The 21561-nt window shown below is 37.1% G+C and overlaps 1 protein-coding gene across 1 annotated transcript in view; it reads left to right on the top strand.

The window, feature by feature from the left end:
* LOC150090009 (katanin p80 WD40 repeat-containing subunit B1-like) overlaps window positions 1–21561 on the top strand; it is a 331620-nt gene that overhangs the window by 183948 nt on the left and 126111 nt on the right. The window contains exon 5 of the mRNA XM_090368931.1: window positions 10153–10194. Within this exon, the coding sequence (XP_090225057.1) occupies window positions 10153–10194 (42 nt within the window). The remainder of the gene's footprint in view (window positions 1–10152; window positions 10195–21561) is intronic.

Below are 21561 nucleotides of genomic sequence, written 5' to 3'. Positions count from 1 at the left end.
AAGAAATAGGTTAGAAAAGGAAACAGAAGAGGAAAAAAGAATTTCCTCAACACTAGTGGCAAATAATTAAAAACATTTCAACAAATATTGCTTTAAAACTCTTACTATTACAAAATATTATTTATATTTTGTTATATAAAATCTTCCAATTGAAAGCAAAAATAAGTAAGTATATTCAACTACAGTTAAGTTAAATTTGATTCAATAACACCAATTAACTTATTACAACAAAATTCAGCAACTATTGGAACAACACTTAAGTAAATAATTACATTTACCATTTAACTTAATGAATCAACCACCAGCCCGAATGGGGCTGAAATTTACAAAATCTCAATTTCTCAGAAGAGATATACATATATACAAAACTAGAAAACAAACACAGAACAGACTCAAAAACCCAAAAACAAAACCAGGTAATAACTGTAAGTTACAATATAATACAAAAGTTCTAGAAGAGTTAAAACTTTGTTACATATTTACATTTAACTACGAGCTAAGACATCTCATTTACAACAGAAGTACAAGAAGAAAGACTCCACCCTAACCAGGGCAAAACAAAAACTGTGCATTATTATACCTAAAACACAAGAGTTAGATTCCTAATGGTGTCGATGTTATCTAAGAACTATCTGACATTAAGATTTTCCGACGTTTGAAAACCTTATCCGCAAAAGTTGAAAAAGCCCCAAACAATTCCAAAGAGGAAACCAAAAGAGGAAACTCAGAAACATCAAACACGTTTGTTATTAATTGAAAAGGAAGCCGTAAATCAACATATAAAGGACAGTCTAATATTATGTGTGGAACTGTTTCCAATTCACCACACAAACAGTTTGGAGAGTTAGCAAGACCGAAATGAAAAAGCTTAAAATTAATGCTACCGTGCCCAGAAAGAAGAAAGGTGAGATATAGACCTGGCGTAAACCAGGGAAAGTTATCCCTAGTAAAAATTTCTACTGTAGGTTTAAAACTATAAGTTACTCTTCCTTTTGTATTAAGATTCCAATCCTGTTGCCAGGAATCTTTAAAGAGTGCTGTCAACCTTTTACATTCCTCCTTATAGGTAAGATCCAAATTGTTAGAATACTGGTTCAATTGGACAAGAATACCTCGACTTTTATGGAACATAAGAAAATTTTGAATAACCTCATATTGAATTGGTAATTTCCCAGTTAAAACTAACAGGGCTGGGGTAGAAATGGTTCTGCAAGCACGTGATGTTGCTAAAAGGAAAAAACGTTGCGCTTGTATAAGATACTTTGCAACCATAGTTGTAGTACATTTACGGCCCCAAGCACCAGCAGCATAGACAATAATCGGGATAAAGATGCATCTGTAATATGTTCGAAGCACACTGGATTTTAAACCAGAAGTACATCTTGCTATATGAAGTATTTTGCCAGTGAGGATTTTAATTTTCTTTAGCAAGTATTTCGCATGCTGGACGAAATTTAGCTTATTATCCAGCATGACTCCTAAATATTTGAAAGAAGTTACAAGGCCAATAGAATTATCATTAAGTTTTACGGTTGGTGGTCTGTTAACAGCTAGCCGCCCCTTCAACAGCATCTGCTTTGTCTTTGAGACTGAGACCTCGAGCTTATGCAGTTGGCACCAGCAGTCAAGATCAAGGAGTGCCTCATTGGCACGTTCCTCCAATTCCAACCTGGAATTACCAAGGATGAGAACGACCAAATCATCGGCGTAAGCAACTTTATGTGTATATGGTAGATTTTGAGTGAGCCACCCATCCAGAACAACGGACCAACAAATTGGTCCCAGAACAGAGCCCTGGGGGCAGCCACGAGTAACCTGTCTCTTTACAACTTCAAAGCCAGAGGAGACAACAATGTTACGGTTTGAGAAATAACTTGATATTAACCTGTATAAAGGAATGGAAACCTCGGCCTCCCGAAACCTCGCGAGGACACTTTGCCACCATAAGGTGTCAAAGGCCCCCTTGAAGTCTACAAAGAGACCAAGGACATATTTGCTATTAGAGGCAGCTGTCAAATCAAGGGTGGCATTAATGGCATCCACCGTTGAGTACCCTTTCCGAAAGCCAAATTGATTACGTGCCGAAAGAGAATGATTGTTATAATAAATCTGAAAACGAAGTGAGATTAATTTTTCTAGTACTTTGCTTAAAGCAGGAAGTAAAGCAATAGGCCTATATGAAGTAACCATATTTGCCGGTTTGTCTTGATGTTTTAATAATATTTTCAAATTTGCTACCTTCCAAGAATCAGGAAAACAACCACCAGCCAAACAAGAATTCAATAAGTCACTAATGCAAGTCGGGCAAAGCTTCCAGATTCGCTTCAGTATGGACACCTCCATCAAGTCCAGACCGGGACATTTGCCCGAATTAAGTGAACTGATGGAGTTGTCGATTTCAAAAATGGAAAAAGGTTCCTCAACACTTGAAGCAGAGTAACAAAGATGATTCAATCTTAAGGAAGTCTGCAAAGGACTCTCAGGAACGGTGATATCATCCTTTATTATTTCTTGTAAAATGAGAGTGATGGATTCCTTCCAAGAAAGAGTTTCCGTGAGATCTGGTTTTAGGATTGAAGAATGGATCAGACCAGGGTGAATCTTCTCAGTAACCAGTTTGAACACAAAACCCCAAGGGTCAGAATTTAAGTTTTTTGAAATTAGATTATCCCAAGCTTTTCTCTTACATTTATATATAGTATTGAAATAAGTTCTCCTTGATGTTTTATACTGTTCGTAAAAAGTCTGTATTTCCGCCTGGGGTCTGTGTGAACGCTTAGCCCTTTGAAATTTTCGCCTTGCAGAGCTAAAAGCTTTTCTCAGGTTCGAGAGCTCAGACGTCCACCAAGGGATGGAAGAAGGGGAACGAGAACATTTCTGCAATGTAGAGTCACAAACAAAAGAGAATAACTTCATAAATTCTTCAAGATGGGAATTAGTGTCCAGAGAATTCAGAAAAGCAATACAGGTAGGAGTAAAAGTATCCAAAAATTTTGCATCAAAAAGTGACCAATCTATATTAACTGTTCTATATCTGGGAAAATCAGCTGTGTGTCTGGAAGGGCCCAAGGAAACGTTAAATTTAATGTGGAATACAATGGCATTATGGTCACTACCGGACCACGTGGGCTGAACCGACCAAGAATGAATGTTACTGCCAAAGGCTCTGTTGGTAAGAGTTACATCAACACTGGACTGTCCGGAAGCAGAAACAAAAGTTGGAGGTGAATACGGAATGTTCCAAACCGTTAAACCTTTAGAAAAAATTAACTCCTCAAACAACTCACCCTTAAGATTTGGAGGAAAAGAAGACCAGAGCGACGAAGAAGAATTAGAATCTGTCATAATTAGTAGTTTTTCACCAGCTAAATGCGATAATACGTGGTCCAGATAGATTAAAAAAGGCTCAATTGGCTGTACACCTTGTGAACAACGCATGTACAATGATATAGCATAAAACTTTTCAAACGGACCCTCTATGCAGGCGCAGGCAGCAAAATTAGAACACAAGGTATTAATTTTAGTAACAACCAATGAGGGGTCAGCCACCACCAGGGCTGCCCAAACCATAGCCCTGGCATTCCCCCCAGTACCAATATGCTGTATATAAGAAGAGACTATTCGAAACGAAAAAGGAAAGCCTTTAACCAAACCCTTTACTGAATATAATTCTTGTAAACCCATAAACGAAATCTTTTTATCAATTGCAATTTTTGCTAAGTCATTAGTAACCGAAGCTGACCTCTGACAATTGAGTTGTATAACTTTTAGCGAAGGACTAAAAGAAGAATGGAGGATTCTATTGAAAATTAGTTTTTGAGCGAATCAGCTCCTGTGCTCGAATAAATTCCGGGCAGCTAAGATCCCTATAAGAGTGTTTACTATCCTTTCTCCTCACCTTACAGTTAACGCAGCAAGGGGGGGAGTCTTTCTTAGTACAATTGTCAAATTGGTGACCTTGATCACCGCAGTGACCACATACATTAGCAGTTTGTTGACAAGTTTTTGCGGAATGACCATATCCTAAACAACGAAAACAGCGCGAAACAATGGTAAAGTCCTTTACACTGTGGGCTGTCCAGCCCAAGAAAACTCTACAATCCGAACTCAATAAGCAGTGTCTCATTTTCGGGGAAACCTCGAAAACTAAATGACAAGTATTTTTATTTTTCGAGCCAAACCTGAATCTTACTTTAGTATTTGTTTCAAAATCCTTTTTATCAATTTTATTACAGAGATTTTTCTCAAACAAGTCATCCAAAAAGTCCTCATCTGAGGAATCCCCAGGGATGTCAAAAACTACCAAGGTTGGGTTTAACTTCTTAGGATGTTCTATGTGAAGATCGCAGTCCGCAAATTTACCACAATTCTCCAAAGTACGGAGATCATTCTCAGTAGCAGTCTCTATTACTATCCCTTTCTCCCTTAGCTTTCGCACTGATTTAATCTTAACCTTCTTTAACTCTTGCTTAAAATCCGAAGAAAGGAGTTGTTTTACATCTTCGCTTGACGTTACCGTACTGTTTACGCCAGCTTTGACGAAGAGAACGTGTTTCGATTGAGCACCCGAAGGTGGAGGGGCTAGAGCTGGACCAGTTTGAGGTCTTAAATTAGTAGTAGTTACTGTAGCAAACGTGGATGCTGTCGAGGGGTCTGAGGAAACAGACAAGGGTTTGGAGATTTCATCCAATTGCTGCGTCAGCGTATCCAATTTTATTTGGATATCCTTCAATTGGTTATCTTTAGCCAGCAAGCTGGCAGAAACATCCTCAAATTTAGTCAAAAAGTCTTCCACAGTTGCAAGTTTTGTACGAAGTTCTGTGATTTGGAAATCCTTTGATGTTAATAGTTCCTTCAAATAAATATTATCTGTAGCTGCAACCTGCAAAGAAGCAATCTCCTCCTTAAGCTTTGAAGTCGTCTCAACGTCTTTGGCAGCGAAGTCGTTGAAAAATTTCTTCTGTTCCTCCAAAGCAAAGGCCAACTTCTGAATTATCTCCTCCACACCATTCCAAAGTTGCCAAGATGATGTAATAAACTTAGATGGAATGCCCTTATACGAATGTGAAACTTCAGAAAACTGATTCTTATAAAAGTTAAAGGCTGAAATCAATTCAGAAGGATTACTAATGTCCACAATCAAGTTCTTGAGACTCTTAGACTGAGACTCATTCAAAGCCAGAGGGCCTTCAACTTTGGAAGGAGTACTGGTAAGAATCGAACCAATGGGTCCAAACTTCTGTGTAAGAGAACTGTCCAACACTGAAATGTTCAATAGTTGGGGACACTTACCTGTATTATCATCACGAGAAGTACTTGAGCTGGTGGAGCTATCCATTTGGAATGTAATTGTACCTAAAGTTTGATAATGAATAGTTCTGTTTCTACTCACCAGGGGCGTTCAAAAAATTCACAAAAATAAGTATTTTTAATCTGAATTACCACACCAAAAATGAGCAGGATCCGCCCAATAGGTATCGAGAAAAGGGCGATTTAAGTTTAAAAAAAAAATAACAGCCCAAACCAGCCCAAAAATAATATTGAAGGCAGGTTTGAGCAAACAAGACAATTATGCTTATATCTGAGTCCCTAATAAGCCAAAACCCCCAAAACTTTATGGAGGGGGTCTATAGGGCATGAGAAGAAAGTATACTAAAGGGCAAAATATTAGGAGCACCCAAACAAAAGTTACAAAATTTAAAAGACATAGTGATAAAAATGGCAATTCAAGTATACACAATATTTTCAAGGTAACTATTGGTTACCAAAACAAATATATTATAGTCAATGATAATGTTTATATAACAGTGCAGCCAATAATCTGCACCAAAGATAGTATAACAAGCTAAAATGGTATTACCAACAGTCTGTAATAACTCAATATACAAAAACGCTATAGGTTATAGCTACACCACAAAATGGCGACTCCCATATGGAGGCAGCCATGCAAACACAAAATGGTGACTTAACAAAAGTCCGCCAAAACTCAATGACCTTTAAGCCTATTGGTCAAAGAGAATGGGGAAGACAGTATGGCTGCCAGTATTATTCCAATTTATTTGGTAGGCAAGAGCTGAAAAAATATAAATCATGGTAATGGCTGGCTATTTGCACAAAACAAATTAATCTTCAGTACCCCAGTGCAACAATCAGCCACCCTAGAGTTCCAGAATGGTGTCAAGACCTTTAACAACCCCAAGCTTGAGGGTCAAAGGCCAAAGCAGAAAAAAAAAAAAAAAAATTCTGTAAGTGAAGGGAAACAACAACGTTAAGTGTCAGCCATTGTTCAATGTTATCAATAGCGATAATTTCAATAAAAAATGCAAACTAAGGATGAGGAGCAGAGCGCTATCCCTTCACTCACAGAGCCAAGAAAGTTATGAGTACACTCACCATAATTTCTTTGTTATGGGGACATACTTTTACAAAGGTGGGGTGGCCTAGAAAACACTGAAAAAGATAAATCCTGGGAGACTAAGAAAAACACGTCTGAGCGTATATAGAGACCTCATGCGTTGTTATGAATAGGGACAGAGGTATGCGTATGCATCCTCTGTTTGAAACTATTATCCTAAGTACGGATGAACGGTTTTTAGAACACGGGGACAGCATGGCCTAGAGGAATTGAAGGAAGAGCATTGCCATCGTGGGGCAAAACAGCGTTTAAGCTTAGCTTTGATGAGTTTATGAATAGCCTCTAGTCCTGTGGGTTGCACTCCATAATCAAAGCCGTCATCAAACCATTGACATCACAGCAGGCAACAACGTTGTTTTCACTTTTAAAATATGGAGTCAAAGCATTCTGCCTGCTCCTGTACACGGACTCCTGTGACATTTGGTTGCAGAAGATTCCAGCATTGGAGCCTTGATCCCAGAAGCTGTGCTTTATCTTTCAATAGATCTAGGTCTCAAATTAGATCACTTAGTTCACCTTGAGTGATTCTGTGTGACTCCCTCGGTGACTCAGGTTCTGGCACAAAATCAGGATCCTGTGATGTTGAAGGCTCAGGTTGACCATCATTCCTCACACTTTCCCGACCTTCATCAGACTCCAAAGTGTACTCTTCTGGAGGGTGAGATACAGGCAGAACATCCCTATGTGCCACTGGTTGGATAGCTGATGGGATGTTGGGGTATTCCCCAGTCCACTTCCTTTTGTTTTAACATGCCATGCTGAAGAGGAGGCACCATGCACAAATAAGTCATTTACATTAGCATTAGCATTAACAAAGGCACATGATACAAGAAAGCAAGCTTATATAGCATCAGCCAAAAAAAAAAAAAAAAAAACCCCTCTTATTTCACCCATCCACTCGCTCCAAATGTTTGTAAATTCTGCCTTGAATCTATTTAAGCTATCAACTTCTACAACGGCAGATGGAAGTTTGTTTCACCAATCAACCACCTGCTGGCTAAAGGCAAACTTCCGCACATCTATCCTACAACCATCTTTCCTCAATTTAATTTATGCCCTCTCAGGTGATTATTCTGAACAAGAGGAAGAATCCCATCAGCATTGAGCATGCTCAAACCATTCAAGGCTTTATACACCTCAATCAGATCACCTCACAGGTGCCTAGTCTCCAGACACTGTAATTTGCAAAACTTAAGAAGCTTTTCTTCGTAAGAGCAACCCTTTGTTCCATTCACTAATCTTGTTGCCCTTCTCTGTACTCGTTCCAACAGCTCTACATCCTTCTTAAAATGAGGCCTTGAGACCTGTATACAGTACTCAAGGTGTGGCCTGACCATTGCCTTATACAAGGGGATAATCACCTCCTTATCCCTGCTCGAAAAATTCCTGTATATTATTCACAAGACACCATGAGATACTCTTGCAGACCGTCTGCACTGCTCAGAAAACTTCATATCTGCCTGCACAATTACCCCCAGGTCCTTTTCATTCTCTACCACTGTCAGTGACATACACAGAGTTGATATGTTACTCTGGGATTACTGCTTCCCATATGTAATACTTTACATTTGTCAATGTTAAACTTCATTTACCACCTCTCAGCCCATCTGCCCAACTTTTCTAGATCCTGTTGCAGCAGTGTACTGTCATTAGTGTCATTAACAACCCTGCCAACCTTCGTATCGTCTGCAAACTTGGACATTAAGCCTGATATACCATCATCAGTATCATTTATAAATACAGAAAATAACAATGGACCCAACACTGAACCCTGAAGGACTCCACTAATAACATTAGTCCACGAAGAGCAGTGTCCATTGATTACCACTCTCTGTCTTCTCCCACTCAACCATCCCTTTATCCAAAGTATCCAATGCCACACTGCTCCAATTTGTGCAGCAGTCTTCCCTGTGCAACAGTATCAAAGGCTTTTCTAAGATCCAAATATGTGATATCAAAGTTATTCTTTGCATCCAGTTCCTTTGTGACTACATCATAGTATCCAATCAAATTAGTCAGACATCATAATATCCAATCAAATTAGTCAGACGCCAAAATTAAGAAGAATTGGCTATTTTCAAGCCAGAAACATTTTTGGTGTTGACCAATGTTATCTGTAATTCAGAGAGTGTTCTGCTTTTCATGCCAGTATATAATGATATTGTTATAACAGCATCTGTTATAACAATAGTTTTGCTATTAGAAAGGAATACCCCTAAGACAGTTTATGAATGTATACAAAACATTTAACTTTTTTAAATTTGGGACTAAGTAATTCAAATGGGAAGAGAATCAGTTAGTGATGATCCATGTGATGAATGTACAGTTCAGAAGTTTCCCACAAAATTGAATAGTTAATGTAGAATATACAAACTCATCCTGACATTTTTGCATGAAAGACTTGGTATGCATACTGGCAATTCTGTTTTGGATCTAGGAATTTTTTGAAATCAGCTTTGAAGAAAATTGGTCTTATACTTTCCAAAAAATAAACATGTTGAAAAAAAATCTTGAGATATAAAAATTAAGACTGAAGGCAAAATGTGAGTTGATATCTACAGTTGTGAAATAAAGTAAAAAAAAAAAAAAAATCAGTTAAGTGAAAACATGGGGAGTTATCCCTTCCCATGTCTGAAATAGTTCAACAACCAGCTGGAAAAACCATAGAATAATATTTTGCAATATTGAAGTTATTCTTCACAGAACCATCATATTGAGCAGTGGATATGGTGTTACAGTTATATAATGTTATGTGAGAGAGAGAGAGAGAGATGCAACCATAGAATAATATTTTGCAATATTGAAGTTATTCTTCACAGAACCATCATATTGAGCAGTGGATATGGTGTTAAAATTATATAATGTTATGTGAGAGAGAGAGAGTTGTAAATTTTAAACTGCTATTTTAGATTGAAATTTTATTAACCCACAGTGTAACTGATCTGGCTCTTAAACTGTAGCATTGGTTAATGATCTTGTTTTAACATTTGAAGAAAGAAGTTTAAAAAAAAAAAAAAAAAAAAGGCATCTGCACAGTTACTCTAAGTGAGGTTGATATACAATATTTCATATTCATAATTTGAAGGAAAACTTCAAACTTATTTAGCAAATAAAAGGTTTTGTTAGGATTTGTGAGACCTTAAAATCAAAATGGAATAAGTGTATTTGAGAACAAGAGGAATTAATTATATTAAAAAGCAATGTATTTTATATAATTCATTCTCATTTCATATAAAAATAAATAAATAAATAAAGAAAAATTAATTTTTTGATAAGGAGAAAATAAGAAGGATACAATCAAAAAAGCAAGGTATACAAAATCTCTAATCACCACCTCAACTATCAACTTATCGGTATCAGAGGTGAGGCGCCTCGGTAGCCAGGTGGGAAGGAGCAGCAGTGCGTAGCACACGCTTCTTGATTAGACCGGGGTTCGAGCCTGTCACCACCAAATACGGAGGATGCGGAAAGGTCATGGAATGACCACCGCATATCCCGGAGCAATATGGCCTTAGTTGCTAATGCTCCTAAAAAACAAATAACAACAACATCTTGTATCAGAGGCAAGTGGAGGTTTTTTGTGTGTTTTTTATATTGTTTGAGTATAATTCATATCCAGGTGGATAGTTTTCTAGTGTCTTTTGGTATTGTGTACAAATTTATTATGATATTTATGTGTATGAATTTGTCATGCATATTTATTGTGTACTAATTTATTATGCATATTTATATTCTAGCTTTGGGATACCAGAAGGAAAGGCTGTATATACACATATAAGGTGAATTTTTTTCTTGTTTTATTTCAATAACAGTTTCATTTGATAGGTGATAGTTTAAAAATCTCTAACTCTAAAGTACCTCAGTGTTCTTTCAGGGTTAGAGTGTAGATTATGCAAGCTGTCTCACCTTAAATTTTACAATATTTATCTTTGTTCATAAATTTTTATTATAATGGATTTTTGTAATGTTGGAATTTTGTAATGGACTTTTTATCCATTACAAAAAAAAGGGGAGGGGGACTTTCTACCAGCAGTGTTTTATTCAATAGAAACTACAAACTGAAACCTTAGCTGAATTAATGTTTCTTGAAACTCCCAAGTGCAAGAGGTATTAGAACCTATAGTACCTAGTACTGTGCATGGGTTGAAGGTTGAGAAGATGAAAGAAGATACTTGTTGACATTAGACTTGAATTTCTGTAGATTGTAATTTTCAGGAAATATGTACAAAGAGACGTTCCAGAAAACCGAAGTTGAAAGAATAAATGAGGGAAAAGAAAAGTTGGCTCTGTAAGTTTGAAGTTGAACAGTAAAAGGATGCTGACTGGTTGCAGCACGCGTACAGGAATTATAGAAGCATGTGTAGCAGCAATTATAGAAGCCAATTCAGAAGAACAGTACTTATGGAAGTATCTATAAAAAAGGCATGCAGCAGAAAGAGAATGTCTATAAGACAGAGTGGAGACTTTGTTAGAGATGGGTCATTAATTAACCTAACTACCCTCTTTTGAGAGAGGTTTGGGGTCACTGTTCCAACTGTGAGAACAATATTCCATGGTAGGGTGGATTAGCGACTTTTACAGAGTAGAGTGAACAGCTGTTTGGAAGAAAAGCAACACTGAGAGTGAAAGAGAAAACTTTTTCTTTTAGATGGAGAGGAAGCAATATTTGTGATGTGCTTATGCCAACAGAGATTAGAAGTCAGGGTAACTCTAATAGAGATATGTGATCATCTAGAAATCAGAGTGGCATCGAAGATAAGCATAGGAGCAGAAGAATCCTTTCTGTGAAATATAAGCTGGGACTGAGTTTTAGAAGGATTGAAATCAACTAAGTTATCTTTTCCCCATTGCAGAATTACCTGGAGATCAGCATTTAAAGAATTGGTAATGAATATTTGAGAGGTTGAATCTGTTTGTGTAGGGCAAAGTTTCTCAAACTGGAAGGTGGAATGTGATGTGCTATTGTCAGCAAAACGAAAGATAGGATTTCCGGTTCAATGGAAGAAGGTCATTAATGTACAAGAAGAAAAGAGTAGGAGAAAGAATTGAACCTTGGGAAACACCTGCTTTAGTGGAGAAGTTAAAGACAGATAGCCATTTACCATCACCTGCAGTGAGTGGTCAGAGAGAAAACTAGATACCCAATTACAAAAAACAGTGCACAGACCATAAGTTGGAAGCTTATTTGGAAGACCTTTATGCCAAACACGATCAAAATCCCTTGAAAAGTCGAAAGCAACTGCTTGAGTTTCACCAAACTTTTCCAATGAATTTGTCAGTAGATGTGCAACATAAGCCAGTATATCACCAGTGGATTGACACTGACAGAATCAATACTTGCAATCATTGATCAGATGGGACGTTTCTAGATAGTTTGAGTTGGCATTTAATTGCTGTTCTTAATTACTTTAGAAAGAGAAGTGAGTGCAATGGGATGGTTGGGAGGTATATGTCACCCTTTTTGGGAACTGGCTGGATATGGGCAAAATACGTCATGTCTCTTTCATAAATATAACTTAACCTCTTTAAATTGCATTGTTGTTAGCATATGAGCATAATTCACTGTTGATAGCTCTGGGCAACAATTTAGGCTATTAACTGATGACTAGTGCAGATATGCTGCATGACAGTTGAGATTGAAATATGCTTGTCACATGTGTTCACTAAAGAAAGAAAGAATACTGGAAAGAAAAGAGAAAATGTTTTTTGCAGTAGAGTAAAATTTACATTACACATGATTTGATGAAATTCAAGAGCAATTTCCAAGTTAATCTTTACATTTGAAATAAAGACAGATAATATTTTATTTTCAAAATGAAGGAACATCTTTAAATATTACAAGAGATCCAGAAATTTCATGTTTTAAGATAAGCATATATGCAATTCAGTAATTCAATAAAAGGTTTGTCTTTTAGAATGTTAGAGATATTTCCACAATTTTAAATAGAAACAAGGTAGGAAAGTTTTCATTTACACATTTAAAGAAGTTAGAAATAAAGATGGTATCAATGTTCATAATATTTCCACTGGTTGTAAAGAACGACAGATGTTAATAAAAGGAGAGTATATGTCATCTTCTTTTAAAATGTTGAAATGTTGCTAACCTTGTTTTGCCGTAGGATTAAACATGTGTACACTCACTCTTATATAGAGTCTTTAGAAATATCTAAGATATTTTACCTTTCTAATGCTCAAATTTATAAAATCTCTTTAAAGATTTTAATGCATTCCCAAATTTGTACAGGTTGCTTATGAAGAAAATGCATTGCTTTTATTTTGTTTTATAAAACAAGGTTGTTCATTTCTTCTAATTAGTTCTATGAAAAGTCAAAATGTAGTCAACTTATGTGAACAAACCTGTGACTGGTAACCAAAGACTAACTATAGAGGGACAAAAATTAAAGATATATTTTGGATTCTGATCCAAAATTTGCTAATATTAGTGTTATTAAAGTGAATTTCCAGTGACTGGTCACTGCGGATCTCTGCCAATTCTTGCAGATTGAGTTCTAACATTGGAAGGTTTCTTGTTGCAAATGGGTCCCTAACCCACATATTTTTTGGTATCAAGGGATAGAAGGATTATGCTCAATTTTTGGGTTTAACAGCTCTGATATTTCACTTATTAAATTAATTATTTTAGTATACAGTAGAGGGGGTGGCCAACAAGTCGATCACAGATTTAAATTCGGTCGATCATGAGGAATTTTAAATATAGTCATCCCTCGATTTGTGCACCTTGTGCAATGAAATTTTTGAGATGGTAGATCGCAGCACATTTTGAAGGAAAAAAGTAGACTGCATCACAAATTAAGTTGGCCACTCCTGCAGTAGAGCATTGAAAATCCAAACGCCAATAATTCGACACAGCAATAATCCAGATAAGCCAGCATTTATTTATTTTTTATGTTGGTGCCATAAAATAATTACAGTAAGTGCAGGTTATTATGATCACATTTGCAAATTGAATTTTGATTCTATTAAACGGCAATTCTAATAAGTGAAAATTGGAGAAATATTATCCACAGGCTATAAAAATGAAGATATAAAGCACCAATTTACGCTTTTATTACCTTACCAATTAACAAAATTAAATGATGTATGTGAAAATCAACAAACAAACTGAATGATGAATTGACAAACAATCAACAAACTGAATGCTGTCCAACTCAAATACTCCTGCTGAAAAGAGTGAAGGATGTGGCAATAAAGAAACGAAGTTTGAAAATGATGCAGCAAAAAATAAGTAATTATTTTCCTTATACATATGTGTTATTGTGGCTGAAAGTTTCATTTATTTTGTTACCTATGAACAAAAATAAAAAGGAGGCCATTCATCACTTAATGAATAAAAACACTAAGTACAACTTAGTGTTTTTATTTCTAAACTTACTAAACCTTTTTGTTTTAGTCTCCAGGACAGTATTTTTGTTAAGTTTGAAAATCCAAACAAATCGGAAGTCTGGATTATCTCCAGTCTCAATTAGCTCAGATTATCAATGCTCTACTGTAATTCATTTTGGCAGTCAAAGGAAGCATTTCTAAATTTTTTTTTTTTTTATTTACATATTTATTCCATACACTTAACTTTTCTTTATAGGTGAACAACTTGTCAGTAGAAGTAAATTTTCCGTAGCACACTGAAGTATACTCGTGGCACAAAGGTTGAGAAACACTGCTGTAGTGGTTAAGTGTATTCTTTCAAATTACTGGGTACATGCCATTGACTCTAGGAGTATTACTTGTCTTCAGGCTTAAATTTTACCAATAAACAATCATCTATAATTTGAGTATTGCTGATTTCATACTGCTCAGCTTCAGGTGCACAGCCTCTCTTCACTATGAAGGGTCTTTCATCCGTAAAGATCAATGCAAAATACTTGTTCAGTTTATCAAGAACATCAGCCGGTTTATCTAAGACTTTTCATCCATTATGCAAGCATCTGATCTGATTCATTTTCTTCTTTGTATTCACATACATAAACTCCTTGTTCCTATTCTTCGCTTTTTTGGACAGTGATTTGTGATACTGTCTTTGTCAATCTCACGCTAATGCTAATGTGATACTATCACATTAGCAATAGCATATGGTGCAAGAAAAAGCATGCTTATGCAGCATCAGCCATTTAAAAAAAAAAAAAAAAAAAAACTTCCCCTTTCACCCATCCATTTGCTCCAGAAGTTTGTCTAGTTCTTCCTTGAATTTATTTAAGCTATCAGCTTCCAAAATAACAGATGGAAGTTTGTTTCAGCAATCAAATACCTGCTGGCTAAAGGCAAATTTCTGCATGTATATTCTGCAACTGTTTCTCCTTAATATGAATTTATGCCCTCAAAATCCCATCAGCATTGAGCTTGCTAAAACCATTCAAGGTCTTATATACCTCATTCAGACCAGACCACCTTGCAGGTGCCTAATATTCAGGTCCTGCAATGTGAAAAACTTAAGCCTTTCTTGGTCAGAGCATCCCTTTGTTCCTCTTATCAATCTTGTTGCCCTACTTGTTTCAGCAACTCGACATCCCTCCTAAAATGAGGCCTCCATACCTGTATACAGTACTCAAGGTGTGGCCTGACCATAGCCTTATACAAAGGGATTATCATCTCCTTATTCCTGCTAGCAAAATTCCTGTGTATCATTGATAAGATCCTATGGGCTGTTCTGGCAGCCTGCCTGCACTGCTCAGAAAGCTTCATATCTGGCTGTACAATAACCTCCAGGTCTTTTTCATTCTCCACTACCTGAGGGTTGGTATGCTACTCTGGGGTGACTGCTACCCATGGCCCGAGTGCCAAGCGAGTGACTATAGCAATTTTTGAATGATTTTCTCAAAGAGCGGCTAATAATTATAGTACTATTCTTAATTTTTCAGATTTAATTAATTTTGCTGTTCTAAAGTAAAGAATTTAGTGTACTTAACAGAAAGGAAAGACTCCTTTCTTCTTGTACATAGGACTACTTACTAACGCACTAACTACTAACCTTCTGTTATCGCTTGGTCACTGGTGGCACCGCTCCTGCCTCCATGTGGCGGGGCTGGAAACCTGGGAGAAGAAAGCCACCCTCTTCATACAGAGCTAAAAGGAGCAAAGATGGACAAAATTAAACAGTCCACTTATGGATCTTTTGATCCCGACCTAGATAAACATGATCCAGATCATGATGATACAACATCCCATGCTAAGAAGCAAAAAAAAAGAAGGAACAGATAATACCTGTACCTCTTTTTTTAATACTACGCTCCTCATTGAGTAAGCTCTCTCCATTTTTGATACAAAAATGTCTTGAAAATGTGGCTGGCCCTCCAAAAATGGTTAAGCAATTAAGATCTGGAGATTTATTAGTTGAAATGACCGAACGTAGACACGCTGAGAGACTTTTAAAAGGATCTACCTGTGGAATTCCCATGAAGGTTACCTCATATGCCACCTTAAACTCCTCTAAAGGGGTAAGTGTGATCTGTTATCAAAGTGTGATCTGTTAAACGTATCAGAGGATGAACTTGTCCATGAACTAAGAGATCAAAATGTGGTATATGCAAAAAGAATAGTCATCAAAAAAGATGGAGAGCCTGTCCCTACTTGGACAATGATATATTTAAAATATCGAACCTACCTACCATAAAAGCTGGTTACCTTAGGTGTCAGGTAAGACCTTATTTTCTGAACCCAGTCTGGTGCTTTAAGTGCCAAACATTTGGCCATTCGCAAACTGTATGCAGAGGAGTTCCTGTCTGCCCCAATTGTGGGTCCTCAGATCACAATCAGAGTGACTGTTCAGCTGCAAAAATGACATGCCCAAACTGCAAAAGTGATCACCCCACATATTCCAAAATTTGTGAAAAATGGAAAACTGAGAGAAAAAAAAATAGTTAAATACAAGGTCGAGAATAAAGTCAGCTACCAAGAAGCAAGAAAACTAGTTTCACCTACAATAAAAAGAAATATTACCTATGCCAAAGTAATAAAAAAAAAATACCAAACTGTCTCCACTCAAACAGATGTCACAGTTCCCATTAACAAGTCAATTTCTGATTGGACAAGAACTGTCCTCTCTGAGCAACAACAAAGTGTGCATAAACAACAACCTAAACTCTCAGACCAGGCAAATAACACTCCTCTGACAATACCAGCGGCATCTCCTCCCCAAATGTGTGTTAATGCATCCGATATTACAAACTCAAATGCAAATAAAAATACCCAGGACATAACCATGGATACAGATGGCACATCTATACATGAAGATCCAATTTTAGAAATCTACGCCGAAGAAGAAATGGACATTGGTCGACCAGTTTTCAAAAAAGACAAAAAACAATATTGGAATGTAATAAGCCAATCACCTTCAAAAAGCAGTCAGATACAGCTCCATCAATTAAACACAAATAATGGCCTGTATTTTACAATGGAACTGCAGAGGCTTTCGTTGCAATACAGATGATATCCATGAAGATAATTAACCGGTATTCTCCAGTTGCTCTTTTGTCTTCAGGAAACTTACCTAACCTCGCAAATTTTTCCTTCGATAAAGAATTGTTGCCTTTATCGAAGACATCGTAATAGAGCAAATGCTGTCCATGGTGGTATAGCAATCCTAATAAATTCAAATATCCCAATTAAACATATTCCACTTCAAACTGAAATGGAAGCTGTTGCTATTCATGTAACTCTCTGTATTTCAATGACAATTGTCTCAATTTACCTACCACCAAACCATACTTACTCTTTAAAAGATCTTGAAAATCTCTTCATACGGATACCTCAACCTCTCTGTATATTAGGGGATTTTAACGGGCACCACCCCTTATGGGGCGATCCTAAACCAGACAGACGTGGTCGACTCATTGAAAGTTTTCTAGAGTCCCAAAACCTTACCATACTCAATACTGGTGCACACACTCACATACAACTCCCAACTGGACACACCTCAGTAATAGATCTCTCAATTTGTTCTCCAATGCTGGTCCCGAGCATAGAGTTGTTTGTTTCAAGTGATCCTATGGGCAGTGATCACTTTCCAATCATATGCAATTTTTTAATATCAAAGACTCCTTCAAACAAACCCTGCTGGAAATGGAAATTTGTTCGGGCAGACTGGGCAAAATTTCTGTCATCAATTGCTCTTGATGAAGAAAAAATCCAGCTCCAGAATATTGATAATGTAACAGGTTACATCATGTCACATCTTCTAAAAGTGGCCAAGGACACAATACCATTGTCAAATCCCCCTGGTCGCAAGCATTATAATTACTGGTGGAATGAGGAATGCGCAAAAGCAAAGAAAGCAAAAATTAAAGCCTGGAATTTATTTCGGCAGTGTCCACCCACAACCAACCTCATTAATTATAAGAAGCTAAGGGCAAAAGCATGATTTATACAAAGGCAATCCAAGAAAGAATCCTGGACCCATTTTGCATTGACCTTTAACAGAAACACTGATCCAAAAACTATGTGGAAAAAAATTAGACACTTATCTGGTAAGTTTCCTACTATACCTTCTCCAATCCTCTCCTGGAAAGGGTAAGACCTATCCAGTCCCTTAGATATTGCTAATGCTTTGGGCAATACTTTTGCTGAATTCTCAGCAGCATCAGCCTACTCTACATCATTCCAATGAATTAAAAACACTAGAGAAAAGCATGCATTAACTTTTAAACTGCCCCCCTTCTTTCATATAACAAACCTCTGCAATACTCTGAACTTTTGCATGCCATTAGAACAGCCCACAAAGGTGCTGCCAAGCCAGATGGGATTTATTATGTCATGCTACATCTTTATAACAAAGCTTTGTGCCTGCGCCTGGTTTTTTGCAATCATATTTTTAGAAAATGTTTTTCCAGCTTCTTGGCATCACTCTACTGTTTTGGCATTCCTAAAGCCTGGGAAAGATCCAACCAACCCCTATAACTATAGACCGATATCTCTCTCAAGCTGCCTCAGCAAAATCCTAGAAAAAAATTGTCCACAGAAGACTCTTCTGGATCATTGAGTCAGAACATCTATGAGCCACAGTCAATATGGCTTTCGTAAAAATAGGTTGTGCTTAGACCTTACGGTCAAGGCTGAATTCGCCATTCGAAATGCCTTTGTTAAACGTGAACATCTTGTAATGGTTTCAGTAGATATAGAGAAGGCTTTTGACACCACCTGGCAGCACGGCATACTTAGTGATCTTTACTCTCTCTTGGTCTGCGGGGCAACCTTCCCATATTTGTTCAGAATTTCCTACATACTAGATAGTTTCAAGTTCGGTACCAACATGTCCTCTCCGCAACGTTCATGCAGGAAGAAGGTGTTCCACAGGGATCAGTATTGAGTGCCACTCTGTTTGCTCTTAGAATAGATTCTATTACCAGACAGCTTCCAAATACAGTCGAGACTTATCTTTATGCAGATGACCTTTCCATCTCCTGCCATTCCCAAAATATGAGATCTAATGAATGGCAGCTTCAGATATCACTTAATAAAATACAACAGTGGGCCAGCCTCAATGGCTATCGGCTCTTGCAGCAGAAAACAGTTGCTATCCATTTTTGTAGGCAATGCAAACTTCATCCGGATCCTGAACTTTAAATTTCTAATGTCTCCATCCCGGTCACCAATAACATCAGATATCTAGGATTAACCCTTGACAACAAGTGAAATTTTATAGACCATATTAAATATGTACATACTTCCTCTCTAAAAAAGTTAAACATACTCAGTGCCCAAACATGGGGTGCAGATCGTACCTCTCTGCTTCCTCTATACAGGGCATTAATCAGATTTCGCCTTGATTATGGAGCTCCCATCTATGATTCGGCCAGAATGAGTGCATTACACTGGCTTGATCCCATTCAACACAGTGCTTTGAGGATTGCACTTGGTGCTTTCAGAACGTCGCCCACACAGTCTCTACATTGATGCTCACAAGCCCCCACTAACATTACGTAGGAAAACACTGTTACTCAAGTATGCTGTTAAGATACAAAGTTGTGCCTCGCATCCCATTCAGTCATACTTGTTCAATCCACCATTAGAAAACCTCTTCAGAAATAAACCTAGCATAGCAAAGCCAGCTGGTCTTTGCCTCCTTGAACTGATAGAAGTTTGGAATGTTTCTGTTCATTCCGTAAAACAGGTAGCAACCTGCTGTCAACCACAGTGGGCTTCTCTTCCTCAGGTGACTTGTGACACTTACATCTGCCAATGGGGAAAGGGCATTTTACAAGCATCTAATATCAAACAAATTCATGCAGTTCACACTCAAAGATATATTGATTTTTCCCCAATTTATACAGATGGCTCTAAATCTAATTCAAACGTTGGAGCAGCTGCAGTGTTTCCGAATACCGTCATTTCAGTATCCTTCCATCTGAATTCAGTATCCTTCCATCTGAATTCAGTATCCTTCCATCTGAATTCAGTATCTTCTCAGCTGAATTATATGCAATTAAACTGGCCTTACAAAATCTCTGTTCTGATTACTCTTTAAAATCTGTTATTTACACAGATTCACTCAGTTCAATCATGGCTTTATGTAATTCCTCAGATAAAGTTCACCCTGTTATAGATGAAATATGAAGCATATTACTAAAAATTGAAGAATGTCATCGACCAGTCACCTTTTGTTGGATTCCAGCACATTCTGGTATCTTGGGCAATGAACTGGCTAATAGCTGCAAAAAATCCAACCACCTTAGACTTAACTAATATCCCTGTTCTGCCATCAGACTATGCATTAACTATTCAAGCTGCATGCTTTTCAGAATGGACAACAATATGGCACGCTCAAACAAATAATAAACTCTTTCAATTTAAACATGATCCGAAAATTTGGTGTCCAGTATTCATACATCAAGACGAGAAGTAGTCCTTTCAAGGGCAAGAATAGATCATACCCATCTTTATTTACTCAGAGGAGACTATCCACCACAGTGTCCACAATTGTGTTTAGCAGTCAGATTTATATAACATTCTCATTGACTGCCATTACTATAGACAAGATAGAACTTCAACCCTGCTATCACTGTAAATCTTGATAAACCAATAACTTTAGAGAATCTCATTGGTGACAAGGCAAATATTTACGAATTTTTCAACTTTCTGAAGTAAATTGGACTTTTTAATCATTTTTGATTTTATGAAAATTTCTCATTTCCTTATATTAAAAATGAATAGGTGCATTAAAGCCATAGTAGCTTATGCGCCATTAAACCCCCATAAGAACAACAACTGCTACCCATATGCAGTACTTTGCATTTGTCAATGTTAAACTTTAGTTGCAACCTCTTGGCTCATCTGCCCAACTTTTCTAGATCCATATCGTCTGCAGAAATACATCAGTGGAATAAGGGCAGGTAACACAAAATAGCAGTTGCTTCTGAAGTACAGGTTTCAAGACCAACTGGAGAAATGGCATTAGGACTTGAAATTTGCATAACATAATACACTGTCAAGAGTATTATATTATGGAAACAATGGCAAAACTACCATATTGCCAGATCTGCTACTGCGAAGGAATTGTGGTCACAGCAACTGGTTTGTTGGTTGTTTAAGATTGTGTGGCGGCCATTCATTGCTTTGGGATCGGGATGACGGAATTTATAGTTTCCCTCTGAATGGAAAATTATAATCTTTCTGTCTGTTGAAAAGACAAATGAGACAATAAATCACGTGTGTTGTTGGTATGCTAGATGGAGATTTTACCAAGATAATCACTACAGGAGTTAAGGGGAAGTAAACTGTTAGTTGTCCTTTAGATTAACTTGTAATAGAACCATTAGTTAGATGGATATTTCCCAGGAGAGATAGAAGGAATGAGGAATAGGAGTTATGACAAGTGTTATTAGTTAATGACCATTAATCATGGTTAGCTTGATTAGACCGGGGTTCGAGCCAGTGACCACCAAATATGGAGGATGGGGGAAGGTCAGGGAATGAACACCGCATATCCCTGGAGCAGTATGGCCTTAGTTACTATTGCTCCTAAAAACCAAATAATAACAACAACAACAGCACCACAGGCACTCTTTGCTGCCTGTCTTCACTGCATGGAGAATTTCATATCTGCCTGTATTGTAACCCTGAAATCCTGAAATATTTAAATATAAATATTTAATTCAATTTCATCAAATGTATAAGTTATTTTGGAGTTTCTGTTCCCC

Source organism: Mastigoproctus giganteus, chromosome 2 (genome assembly GCF_048544385.1).
Source record: "Mastigoproctus giganteus isolate SK-2022 chromosome 2, ASM4854438v1, whole genome shotgun sequence".
Lineage (NCBI taxonomy): Eukaryota > Metazoa > Arthropoda > Arachnida > Uropygi > Thelyphonidae > Mastigoproctus > Mastigoproctus giganteus.
The sequence above is the reverse complement of the archived record's forward strand: the minus strand, read 5'-3'. Positions and strand labels throughout refer to the sequence as shown.